Below are 13,577 nucleotides of genomic sequence, written 5' to 3'. Positions count from 1 at the left end.
TGAAAATGTTCTCTCGGTAGTCGACGTAAATATACTGGAGTAGTTGATAATATTTTAAATAATTGTAAAATATTGAATGGTTACATAAACACATAAACGTAAAGAATCAATATATATATATTTTATGAAATTATTTTGAAACCATTTACAGATTTTACCATATTTATATTATAGTTCGGGAATAATAGTTTGAATATCCAAAAATAAGAGTAAAGTTAAACAAGTTTTTCAAATGTTTGAATCCAATATCAAAAGTATCCGAACAGTAAATTGGGATTTATTTTCAATATATATATATATGATATATATCATATTATATTATACTGCATGTACACTGCGACTTCGAGGGAATTACACTTGAACGCCGTATCCGTCGTATACAATAGAATATTATTATATTATAATATCTACACAAAAATATTGTTATTACCCACATTTATAGGTTCGAGTTTCAAAAAGAAATCCTTGCAAGTCGTGAATTCGATTACGCCGTCACAACGTACTCGTGTGTGGATACCTTATACATATCACATATTGTATTACCATACTTATACCATTACGACGAATTCACTCAGTATACCTTAATACCTTATCGTATAAGCGCTTATTAATTATTCATAATTATTCATAACAGTATTAATCAATCATTCGGATGGAAATATATACACATATTGGGCATTAGTGAATGTATTTGTGTACGGAAATGACCGGATGAAAAACAGGTTTGAGAATCGTATTCCCTTCATCTATGTTAAATACACAATAATTGATAATTAATATTACATCGCGTAATAATTATAAATAATAATTACAGACTACGAAAACAAATTATATTATATTAGATACAAAAATATTGTCGTCAAAACATTTTCACGTGGGGTTGATATATATACACACCATTATAATTTGTATAAAATCGTTCAACAATTCATTGTATTATCTTATATCTTTTATCTATAGATAAAAATAATAATAATAATGTAATACAGTATTATCAGCACACTCTGTGTCTAGGCTGGTCATTAAGTTGGTCCCGACTCCCGGTTAGGTTCAGTAAAGATTAGTTATTTGTTTTTTTTTTTTTTTTTGAAAATGTAATATAAAATACAAAATACTAATAGGTTATTCAATCATTATAACTGTTTTATTTGCTATAACCAATGGCAACAAACAATAATAAATAAAAAATGATATTTTTTATGAGTTAACTAAATTCAACATTTATGTATAGAAAAGTAAATAGTGAGTAATTCAAAGTATTTTATAGATGTTATGACATTATGGATCTTACTGAATCTGTTGACAAAAATTTTTTTTTAAAAACGATCGAAAGCTGTTGGTTTGGTTTTAAGCTGTTGATTTTATATAGTAGATATATTTATTAATAAATTATAACTGATTTTGTACAACATTGCTCGTGACAAATTAAATGAGTAGTAGGTAGTGAGTAGTTTCGTGATATAAATAGCTTAACATTAGAATAGATACTTTGAAAATGTTATTAAATATATTTCGTTAAATATTAAGTTACTTCAAAATGTATTATTTCTAGGATTTAAAATATTGAATTATCTTCCTTCGATGCTTAATGGGTCGGGGGAATACGAAAAGTTAGTGGTAACCGAAACCGTACTGAGATTTTGTACCGTCTATAACCACTACTCACTAGCCATCAACAAGGTTAGGTCAAACGGTAATTATATTAACTATTAATATAAAATAAAAAATTACTATTAAGAAACCAAATTAATTATTTTCTATAATACTTGGGAAATTGTTCCCAAAACCACGCAAAAATAAAAAATAAAATTATCAGAGGAGTGATAAATTATAAGGGATAGGTAGGTCATTCGTGATATTTGAACTGCCAATTTCAATTTGATTCGATACTATACACTGGCTATATTATGCATAAATTCCGACGAGTATTCATCGTTTATTCATTTCTTTTGATATCACGCGACTGTGTGTTTATATTTAGTCTTTAGCTAGATACTTCAGTCTGTCGAACGAATCCGTCGATAATTTGTTAGTTATACGTTATTATATGATTATAAACATCAAATGATGTGTAGATATACATATAATATGCGTAGGTACATCTGGTACGAAATACAAAAACATTTAACTCTGCATAATTGTTGACAATTTTAGATAGTATAAATTATTACTTTGAAATTACCAGTTCACGGTTAGTATATATATATATATTGTTGTAATAAATGCTATTTATACAATCGTTGCCATTGGCAGCTTATGGACTTTGAAAGTGGGTAGACTGCGATTGAATTTACATGAATAATTTTGTAAAAAAGAATACGAAATATCATCATATTGATCGCCAGTGATACAAGAAACACACGAGTAAGGACCCCAAATACAAATATTATCAACACATATATAGGCGTATATCCGAAATTCTACAAAAAATAAATAATTTCACCTATACTCCACCGTATGGTATGCAATTACAACGTATTATACTATGTATTAAATTTAGTCCTTATTGATATTCATTAAACAGTATTTTATTTTACATTTACCTGCATCTACTCGTACAACGTACGCACAATCATATACGCTAAACGGATCCGTTATGCGTTGTGGAGTGTGATCGTCGAATGCGGCGAAGATATATGGACGGAGATGTTGTCGACCGCGTAAAAGGGTTAAGAGTTCAAGGCGTTGCGAACAAAAAATTTAAAAAATATATAATATAATACGACGGTAAAGGTAGAACATTATTACATTATAATGCATATACTTATATATAAACGATATACTTGCCTTATAGCAGCCGTTGTGGCTATCGCGCGTATATTATATACTTTATTATATTATACGGTCGTGCGTTACCGATAGCGTATATCTGCAGGCACACGCAGCGACCGATCGACGACGTCGCGTCGATGATAAATGCCATAAGCGCGCGAATAACGAGGCGCGGCTCGCACAATTGCTTTCAATTAGTTTTCAGTGTGGAAAAAAGACGTAAGGAGAAAAAATTCCGAAAAAAAAAAAATACCGAACGAGACTCGGCCAAACCGCGGTGATCGATAGACTCTCAGCGTGCATCTATATTAGCTATATTATTTTTTACATCGTATGCACTCTGAGGGGGAGGAGTGGTAAACGCGCGCGGACCACCATAATATGATATATTATATACGCACGGACCCGATGATAGATTCGGTGAAATAAATTTCGACCGCGAAATTATATTATCCCTCCTCACTCCCCCGCGGCTATGTCCGCGTACGCTCATAAAATTACACCGTATATTTATTGCATAATATTATGAATGTTATTATTGTTGTGTTCGCACGAGCGACGATTGATGTCTCCATGCGAGTTTGTATAAATATATGCAACGATATTTTAATACAAATCGACACGTCCCGACACGAACTCATTCGTTAAGTGTTATCCCGGGTAAATAATGATGATAATAATTATAATAATAATAATAATGACGTATGAGGTCGAGCAGAGACACGCGTGACGTACATAATACATATACCTCTATATATACATATATCATACAATTGACGGCGTGAAGAGATCACGCGCTGTTCGCAGATATAAAAGGCATATTATAATAATAAACATATTTTACAGTCATATAGTGTGTGTCCAAAGACTTCACATTAGACTAAATATTTTTAGTGTATAGAACCTTTGTAGATGGTTCGTCATGGCGAGGTAAATTAAACGCAGTAGTTTATTTTCGCGAAGAGGGTGCAGTTGTGGGTGTTAATTTAATGTCAAGGTCTTCAATCAAATCATCATGTCATGTTACCTTATTATTCATAATACGAACATTTAAATGACTCAAAGACTATTCGATTAAATTTCGATATGGAAATATCAGTAAAATTTTCAAAAAAATCATCTGTGTAACAATTCAAATGGAAAAGGATGATCCTCATTTGAAAAGAAACAGTTGATTTCATCATAGAACGCTTTTTCAATAGCATACAAATATAAGAATTTAAAAATACGGTAGTTAAATATTCTCGAGAATTCCAAAAAACAGAATTTGAATAAAGTGGGTGAATAACGGGGGTGAGTATGCTCAGTGAATCATTCTAGACACACTATATTTTTGAGGTAGACGAAGTCGATTTTGCTCGCGTGCTTTAAAACATAATATTTTTACATCATACACGAAAATGGACATAAAACCGAGCGATATCATCAGCGTACCTATATACATGCATATAATAATTTATTAAGTTAGATATCAAGAAAAATGCACTGTCCACATCGTAGTTTGGATTAAACTGTTTAACAGTTCCAATATGAATATTTTACACTATCGCTTCACGCTTGTAAGAAAATCATTGTAGAATATATACTAACGAAATGCGAGACGAGAATAAATGTTTTTTTTTTTTTTGTAAACGGGGATAATATATATCTTTTTTCTTTACATTTAAATTAATTATACTTAATCGGCAAACGTTCAACGTGTAACACATAATAACATAACATATTTATGCGTATTGATTTCAGTTTTCGGAATATATTAAATGTTTGACGACGGTTCATTTGTTTTTAATATTACCTACCTTATTTTTATTATCTTGCACGACCGTATGTATTATATATCGATGTTTTTCCTGTACTATTTGATATCGACAAGACCATAATATTATATACATATATTATATATATATGGGTATTTCAGTCAGGGTGTCAGGCGCCTGTTAGGTAACTTTAGGTTATATTATATTATGTCTTGTATAGTACCTATACATTATACATGTATATGTTTATTTACGTAGTCACACGACGTTATTGGTTTTTGAGATTATTTAAATTTGTTTTTTAAGTACATCATTTGTATTGGATATTATATAGTACCCATTATAAAAACTGTCGTCTCAGTAAAACGTATACGTCGACACCTGCAAATGAGATTTGTCGATAATTTTATATTTACATACCCTTTTGGATGCTGAAGAGCGAAGAATGTGTAACTGTAGATCTTAGTTATGTTCGTAATTTGTTTATTATACTCGTCTAATATAATACAAATAACAATCTTAACAAAAAGATCATACAGAATGGATTTTAAAATAGTTTAATAATAAAATATGTGGAGTTATTGTTTCAATTAATAATATCTATTTTTGGTGAATACAAATTATCGTGGTATTGATAATAAAAAAATGAACAATAGCAATAAAATATAAACTTATATACTAACCTATACTTGTCTTTCTTAATATTAATATTTACGTTGATTGCCGATTAGTTGTTCCGGTTTTAAATCCTAATTTTTTTTTCTCTGAAATAATAAAAATAATTGTATTTCCATATTAAATATTATTTTGTGTTTAAAGGACAATTTTAATTTATTATAAGTTATACCCTAAACAATATTATTAAATATTATGTAATAGCACGTGAAATTAAAATGTCAAGTAAATCGATCTAAAGAAAAATTATTTTATTTACTTAAACACTTTTTTGAACTTTGAAAACTTTTTAAAAATGAATTGGATTTTACACAATATTTGAAAATATATTTATTGTATTTAAGAGGTATACAGTTTAAAACTCTTGATTTATGTGATGTGCATTATTATATTAGGTACTTATTGTATTTTTGCTATTTACAGATTGTAAATATTTGTTTTAACAAATAAAAAATAAAAATATGTTAAATATTTCAATATTTGTTATATCAGTAGCCTGATTGTCACTTTATAACAACACTGTTTCTGTTTTATTAAAGCTTTTTGAACAGTTGTATGGTAATAACTATAATGATTACGATGTTAAAAAAATCGCGTCCTTATTGTTTATGGTCTTCAGTTCATTTCGGAATTTTAGTTAATTTTATTTTCATACGCCATACATTTGGAACAAAAAAACATATTCAAAATTCGTATATAAGTCTATTACAATATTGTTTAATGTGTTGGTCACTCAACTTGGAGTGCTTACGCCGCTTATGGACTAATAGGTAAAACAAAATTCATTTAAACATATGTAAACACAACGCGTTCATACGCCTCCACGATAATTATAATATACATACACTACATACATTACATTGTTATGATTATAATGTATTATTATAGCTCTGTTTGTCGGCGAATCGTACACACGACGAGATGTATGCGTATATTATATTCTAGAACGTGGTGTTTTGTGCGCAATGAAAACCTCATGTTTTTTTTTTGGCCACTGATGCAGTAGGTACATAATAATATAATGATATATATATTATACATATAATGTATACTCGTAAGTGCTCGTTATTATGACGTCAATCGGGAAAACGTGATTTTGGGCGACGATACACTTTATTATGGTTTACTGGGCTAATAAGCTCGTTACACAACATATACCTATTACCTGTATTACATACGTCCCACCGTGCGTCGACCGGAAAAACGAACATGATATTTCTTTGAACCGAACGAAAATAGTTCGGAAAAGTCCAATAGTCCCTAATGAAAAAAAAAGGAAAAAATACGAAAGAGAGAATACAATTACATAATATATTATATATATATATATATATTATAGTATACATGTATAGGTGTTCTAAAAATATTGTATTATTGTATCTCAGTCATTTTTGTTATGATTTTTATAGGTAAATGGCAACAAATAAGTGTAAATAATATAATGAACTAGATTATAAACCTATTGTAGATTATTGTTGTGAGAGTTATTATTAACTCGGGTCGAATCATTCGCATTTCGCACTTGATTCGTGCTGCAGATGATGTACCTGTAAATTCATTGTTCATATTATTATTATCATCGCCATAGCCTGCCGTGGTGCGAGAGATTTAAGTTTAGGATTTCAATGATTTAATCGAGTCAGTCTAATTATAAACGTAATCTATACAACGCGGTCAATGCGTAATGATTTTCAAAATAACGCGGCATTACCATAATATATGATGGTTTTCGACAGTTTAGCGGTCTGTCATAAACTTAATGTTCAGTTCGATTTTCCGCCTCCCGGCACGGTTAAGAAGATCCGTTCTGTGGTACGGTTCAAACTTCACGTCTCGGACCGGCAAGACCATCGCTCGTGATGCGAGGTGTGACTCACGAAGTTTCTAGTAGATATACCGACAATATTTCGAACGATGTAATAATGTTCGTGTTGCGACGAGCAGCCGTTAGTATTTACTTTTAAGTCAATACCTAGGAAGACGTAGGTTTATAATTGGTGGGGTTTTCGTTTTATTTATAAGTATTCATATTAGAGCCATATTACATAAAACTATATCTTGTTTAGACTTTTAGTGCCGTGATTGGGACCGGGCTGAAACTTGACCGAACTGATTTCCATTTTTGAAACCGGACCGGACTGAAAATAATGCATTTGATCTTAAGACTAAACCGAAATACTCCAGTCAGTGGTAACTGGTAGTTATATACACAGTGACGTACATAATATAGTAATATACTCAAAATAGAAAAATATACAATTAATAGGAGTAATAGGACGTTATACACGCATGTGTTGTCTATGTCGTACTAATGTAGATCAAGCAAGTTTTCGTTCAGCAGAACACATTTTGTGATGTTAGCTCTAATATTAGAGTAAATTTATCTATTTTCAAATTTAAAGGTAAGAATATTATCTAGGGCATCTCATATAAAATATTAAAACTTTAAAATGCTCGTAACTCTCTTAAAAATTAAAATACCAATAAAATCCTATGAGATGCCCTAGATAACATTATTACCTTTAAGTTTGATAATAGGTTAATTGAATCTAATATTAAAACTAACATCACAAAATGTGTTCTGCTGAACGAAAACTTGCTATGATCTACATTAGTAAGACAGAGACAACACATGTGGGAATAACGTCCTCTTAAGAATATTTAAGTTTCATATTGATTTTGTATTTTACCATGCCTAGAAATGAGTAGGTAGATTATATTATTATGGTGGCGAGGGATGAGTTATTATTAGCGAATACTTTAAGAACATTTACTTTAAGACTGGCCTGAGTCTTATACTTGCAAAACGGTTTATCGACAAAGATTTATGTGAAAGTTATACGAGTGCATTACCTATATGTATTTATAGGTATTATAAAATGTAATAAGCATTATGTAGGTAAGTACATAATTTTAATAAATTACATATTATTGATGTTTGAACTATATTCATTACATTTATTTAATATTACACGCACGTATTGTAGCGAATAACGATATAATGTTATGCAATCATTATGATGATAATATTCATATTATATTAATTTTATCCGTGTATAATACACAAATATGTATATGCATAATATACACGTATCGCATCCATTCCGGCCGGCCCTTCTAAGCACGTCCTTCGTTATAATATCATATCATTATATTGGCAATGTATATATCCATAAAAATATATATATACATCAAATATATGTATTGTTGTTATTATTAAATTATAACAACAAATAATCGGTACCATACAGAATGATATGTAACAGGTGCGACGAGAAATAATACAATTGTCATTCACCGTGATAGTTTGTAGAACTAATTTTTTTACGAATATACATTGAAGGTTCTCTAAAAACGTTATCTATTTGTTTCTATAGAAGGCGAACGGTTGTTCGATTCGTTTTTAAGAGCAGTTATTATGAGTGAGGGTTAGATGGGATTATGGTAAGACAACTATATCTAAATAAATTAAATTTTGGCACCCAAGAGTCGCAGTATTGTGTCTACCAGCAGAGCGTCCGTTGAGACAATATCGTAGATTTGTATTCATAGTCCTGTAGATCTATAGAACTTTAGATCGACTAAAGATTAATTTTTTAGAAAAAAACAATTCGAATCTTACCTCACAGACTAACCCCTTTCACGCTGTACATTCATTATCTTCAACGTTGAAATTTAAAACACGTATCTTGTGTAAACAAATTGCATATTATTATATATTGTTATCAGCTAATTTGTACTTATCTGCTAATTTCATTACAACCATAAATCATTATCATATTATCACCTAGTATTACAACAGTATATAGCAACAATATGCATTAGAAGCGTCAATTAATGTTATGGTGTCTATAAAATATTTTTACGTATATACGATATACACCTAAACGTCGTTTACTCGATTTTATCATCACGAATACTGAATTTCGTGGAGTAAAATGTCTCAGGCATAGGCATTCGTCAAAGTCATTTATAAGGATTAGAGGCACAAGTATTCTCAACGACATTGAAATACGATAGTGGTCCGCTCAAGTTTGGATATTTCATAAGATTCGTCTCACGCCCGTACAATATATATATATATATATATAATACGAGTAAAACAACAAGAACGACCACGGACATAACCATACATTTGTATGTAAATAACTCGAGCCCTCAAATGGTAGCGGTCGTGCTACATTAGCGTACAAATCGGATTCCGTGAGTCGTCGGTATACGGCAACCGCTTATTATAATCGGATCGCGTCCGACAGGTGCCGACAGATTTTCCGGTAGGACGCGGTGTGCACTGCAACAAACCGATGATATATTTTATTATTATTCGTTTTACATTATCATCAACGTCGTCGTCGTCGTCGCGGCCGTGTTTGCCGTCGTTTCGCGATGGCGCCTCGCGCACACGAGTGCATAATATAATATTATATTATTACAACGCATAATATCATACACACCTAGGTGCGGGACCCGGAGGCGATCGCGCCGATGTCTCTCGCGCGGAGTGAAATAATTTAATAACATTACCCTGGTATATAGCATGTGGTCCGCGTGCGTTTAAACGGATCGTGTAGGTATATAATATGACGGTAGATTGCTAGAAATTGTTCTTTTATTATTATTATAATAATAATCGTTTCGAGTGTCGCCAAAGGGTAGGCTGCACGTTGATATGCGTCCCCGATCGCGCTATATACAATATTCATAAACGTGTTATTATCGTGTCCGTTGTGCGTTCGACGCGTAAACACACGTTGAAAAGTTTAAAACGACACGAGCCCGCGCAAAAGTAAACAAAAGATAATATATTATACTGTTTTAATCAACCGTTTGTTTATTTATCGTTTGAAATGAGGAAGACGAAACAAAATATGTTTAACGGACTACGTGACCCCTAGGTCTGTCTACGTCATACCGCTTAGAATACACATTTATGATATGGTACTCGAAACAGGAAAAGAGTATAATTTTTTTTTTAATCTAATATTCAATAGCTATTAAGTGTGATTGGCCGCAACTACAACAGTTATTTGTATTGAATTAAAATACATAGCTACGACGGTAACGAATACAACGATTTGTACGCACCTTTCGATTAGTCATTAATTTTAATTAAATCAAATATTGTAGCAAGGAAGATTACTTTTTAAACGAGTTGATTTCATAAAAAAAAAAATAATACATTATGATAAGCTATCAGTTAAAACTTTCAACAGATATGGTCACAAAGTATACGCTTATGATAGCATTCGGATGCTTGGTATACCTGTATTTATAATTTATATATTATGATTTACGTACAATATATTATTATACAGACGCAGTCACGTTTTATCCTTAACCGTCTACAAAGTTTCTACCCTCTCCCTTTCGCTGTCTCTTATCCCCTCCACCGGTACCACGATCAATATTTTGCAAATAATTAATTTTTGGAATTAGCAAGCTTTTACTCCGAAGGACAGAATTTGTTTTTTAAGAACAGAGAGGACACTAAGTTTAGCAGACATATAATATACCTATAAATAGTTTACCCTGGTATTAATAATTTTTTTTTATCGATCATGGACGAGTTCATCGGGCAAATGTTATTAAATTTTGAATTTTAAATTCTCGTATGCAGAACCATTGTGTACGAAATATCAAAATTATTAACATACGTATTTTTCATAATTTTACACCAGGTGTTGACGTTGTCCCAAATAGTGAATAAGGTGAACTACATTGGATCCACTTACGCAATTGGAGCAATATTAACAGTAATAATTAATCGTCTTTAGCTTTACGTATAGATAGTAATAGACACATTTTATATCGGTTGTATTTTATTTCAAAGATGTATTATTTATTTATTTATATTATATAAATTCAGATAATTTTAAATATAATTCTTTACCACTTTCTCCCTCCTCACAGTAATGTACTCCAGCTAGTGTGTTAATATTAATTTATACCTACATAAATCAAAGATCGTAGTAGTCGTAGTATCCAAATTATACGATTTCGACTGATATATTGATAACTAATGGTGCGAAAGTAATTACCATTTATTATAATAATTGCAAAACTATGTTATGCACTTACTTTTTTTTTTACAATAAGATGTTTCTAGCTTGCACTATCTATATCAAGGGATGATAATAATCCTGTGTCCTTTCAATCTATCAAAATTATCTATGTATAATACCATGTAATATTATTGTCAAAACATATTAATCTGAGTATATATTAAGTAGTTTACACCTATTTTTTTAGGGCAGAAACAGTCATATATATACAGCAATGTTTATAATGGGATTTGGATGTAGTATAGATATAATTCATCTCATTACCTATAGCTCTAAGTAAGTTTTATTTAAGCTGTTAATATTTATATAATAATAAATATACATTATCATTAACGATTGATAGAATAATATTTAAAAGTTATACTTATATCATAATATAATACATAATTATTTATATATAGTTATTTTAATATTGTATACTATATACGTTTTGTTAGATCGAGTTGGGTTTTTATCAAAGTTGTTCAATTTATTACACGTCTTCTAGGTAAGTAGTTGCTTAAGCATATTGTAAACATAATTTTATATATAAATATTATTAATATGGCTAAAATAATATATACTATTATACTTACACAAATATACACTTAATGATAATATAAAAATAAGTATTTTAAAACTAAAAAAAAAAAAAAAAAAAAAAAAAAAAAAAAAAAAAAAAACTAAATATTAATAGTAGCAACTATTTTAATGGGCTTATAAAAATATGTATAATATAAATTGTATATAATATTAGTTAATGGATTTTAAACATTTAACACTATTTAGTTTTATATTACAGGTTTTATGTTCGAGATTGTTACTATAGTGTCGTTACATTGCTACTGGAAGTATACTGAAGAAATTAAAAAACAACCGGAAAAATCTTGGTTTCAACATAAGTTAGGCCAAATATTTTCCAATAATTAAGTATACCTACACATTATACATATTAAAATGAATCAGTGCTAAAACAAAGTGTAATTTAATGGAGTATTGGAATCAGTATATAGAATTACCTTGACTAAGTTTTATAAGTAATAGACAAATATTTCAACTAAATTTTTATACATTATTTTCATTTTTTTGATTTTTGAATGAAATATAAATCTAATTGTGTAATAGTACCGATTAATGAAATATATTACAATATAATATATTATCTAGGTATTTAGTGGTAAAAAAGATGTATTTGAAAGTTGAAGTTTTGAAGACCACGCTGAAGATTTCAACAACTTCTATCATATTATTGTTGCTGCCTATCAGTTATTACATATCATCATATATTATAATTACCACCTGTAATAATAATTTTATTATCGAAAACCATAAATTTACAAATAATATGATACACGAGTAAATATAAGAAATAGCGTACATCTTGTAAAAATAATATTCCGAGTTAGAATTGAACCAGGTATGTTAGCCGTTAGGCATTCCTACCACCTCGACTATAATCCATTAAAGTCTGATTACTGTTAAACTTATACGAATAATTATAAGTTTTTAAAAAAAATGTATATATAAAATAATCTGGTTTAGAACTAAACATCATAATTCCCATAATATATGTACTACCTGTACTACCATTATTTTCTAAATATGAATTCTATACATTTACGAACACAAAAATGTATAGCCACGCATACTTAATTTCGATCGCACTAGACTGTCAAAAGAAGGATCATCTGCATACATTTATAATAATTTAACATTATTGGTTTTATATTAATGTACAAGAAAATAGTTTAAAAACGCATACTACAATGTAACCTTCAAATAGAGTACCTGTCCATTATTAAAAACCGCTCATACCTGGACTGTCAATTGTCATTTTTAAGGTTTTAATTCACACATCCCTACTTGCTCTTTTTTAAATTGAAATATATTTACCTACATCTAATAATGTCTCAACTCTCAATACTAGATACTGTAAGACACAAGTTTCCTTTAGTACGTTTTAAGTGTTAAACCGTATCATATAAAATATTTTATAAAATAAAAAATGTATAATATATTTATATTTATATAAATATTTATACATCTGTGAAAATAAAAATGTATAGAAAACCCATTAAACAAAAATGTTGATACTTAATGCCTATATACAGACGGGCATTTTTAACCAAAACCTTACCTTTCTTTTTTCGGCCAGTTCACTTTTTGGCTACAATAAAAAGTTTAATAATTACGATATTTTATATGATTTTATTTTAAGTCTTTTTATTATAGATAGAGAAATAATTATTAAAAATATAAACTGAATGAAATGTGTGCAATATATAAATAAATAATAATATATAATTTTTGTCGTTAATTATTTTATCGGTGT

At 29.5% G+C, this 13,577-nt stretch overlaps 1 protein-coding gene across 1 annotated transcript; it reads left to right on the top strand.

The window, feature by feature from the left end:
- Positions 1-10,386: 10,386 nt before the first annotated feature.
- Positions 10,387-12,206, top strand: LOC132920015 (uncharacterized). The gene is made up of 5 exons (XM_060982009.1): positions 10,387-10,461; positions 10,883-10,957; positions 11,454-11,542; positions 11,704-11,753; positions 12,048-12,206. The coding sequence occupies exons 1-5, from the start codon at positions 10,387-10,389 to the stop codon at positions 12,173-12,175; spliced, it is 417 nt and encodes a 138-aa protein (XP_060837992.1). The 3' UTR covers positions 12,176-12,206.
- The last annotated feature ends 1,371 nt before the right edge of the window (positions 12,207-13,577 follow it).

The sequence above is a fragment of the Rhopalosiphum padi genome, chromosome 2 (genome assembly GCF_020882245.1).
Source record: "Rhopalosiphum padi isolate XX-2018 chromosome 2, ASM2088224v1, whole genome shotgun sequence".
In the NCBI taxonomy this organism is placed as follows: domain Eukaryota; kingdom Metazoa; phylum Arthropoda; class Insecta; order Hemiptera; family Aphididae; genus Rhopalosiphum; species Rhopalosiphum padi.
Note: the sequence above shows the minus strand (reverse complement) of the source record. Positions and strands in the feature narration are given on the sequence as shown.

Bases quoted from the DNA above. Each gene is read 5' to 3' on its own strand.
- LOC132920015 (XM_060982009.1), top strand. From the start codon at position 10,387: ATGATAAGCTATCAGTTAAAACTTTCAACAGATATGGTCACAAAGTAT. The intron at 10,958-11,453 runs GTAATAATTAAT...CTATTTTTTTAG, and splicing joins CAATTGGAGCAATATTAACA to GGCAGAAACAGTCATATATA. The intron at 11,754-12,047 runs GTAAGTAGTTGC...TTTATATTACAG, and splicing joins ATTTATTACACGTCTTCTAG to GTTTTATGTTCGAGATTGTT.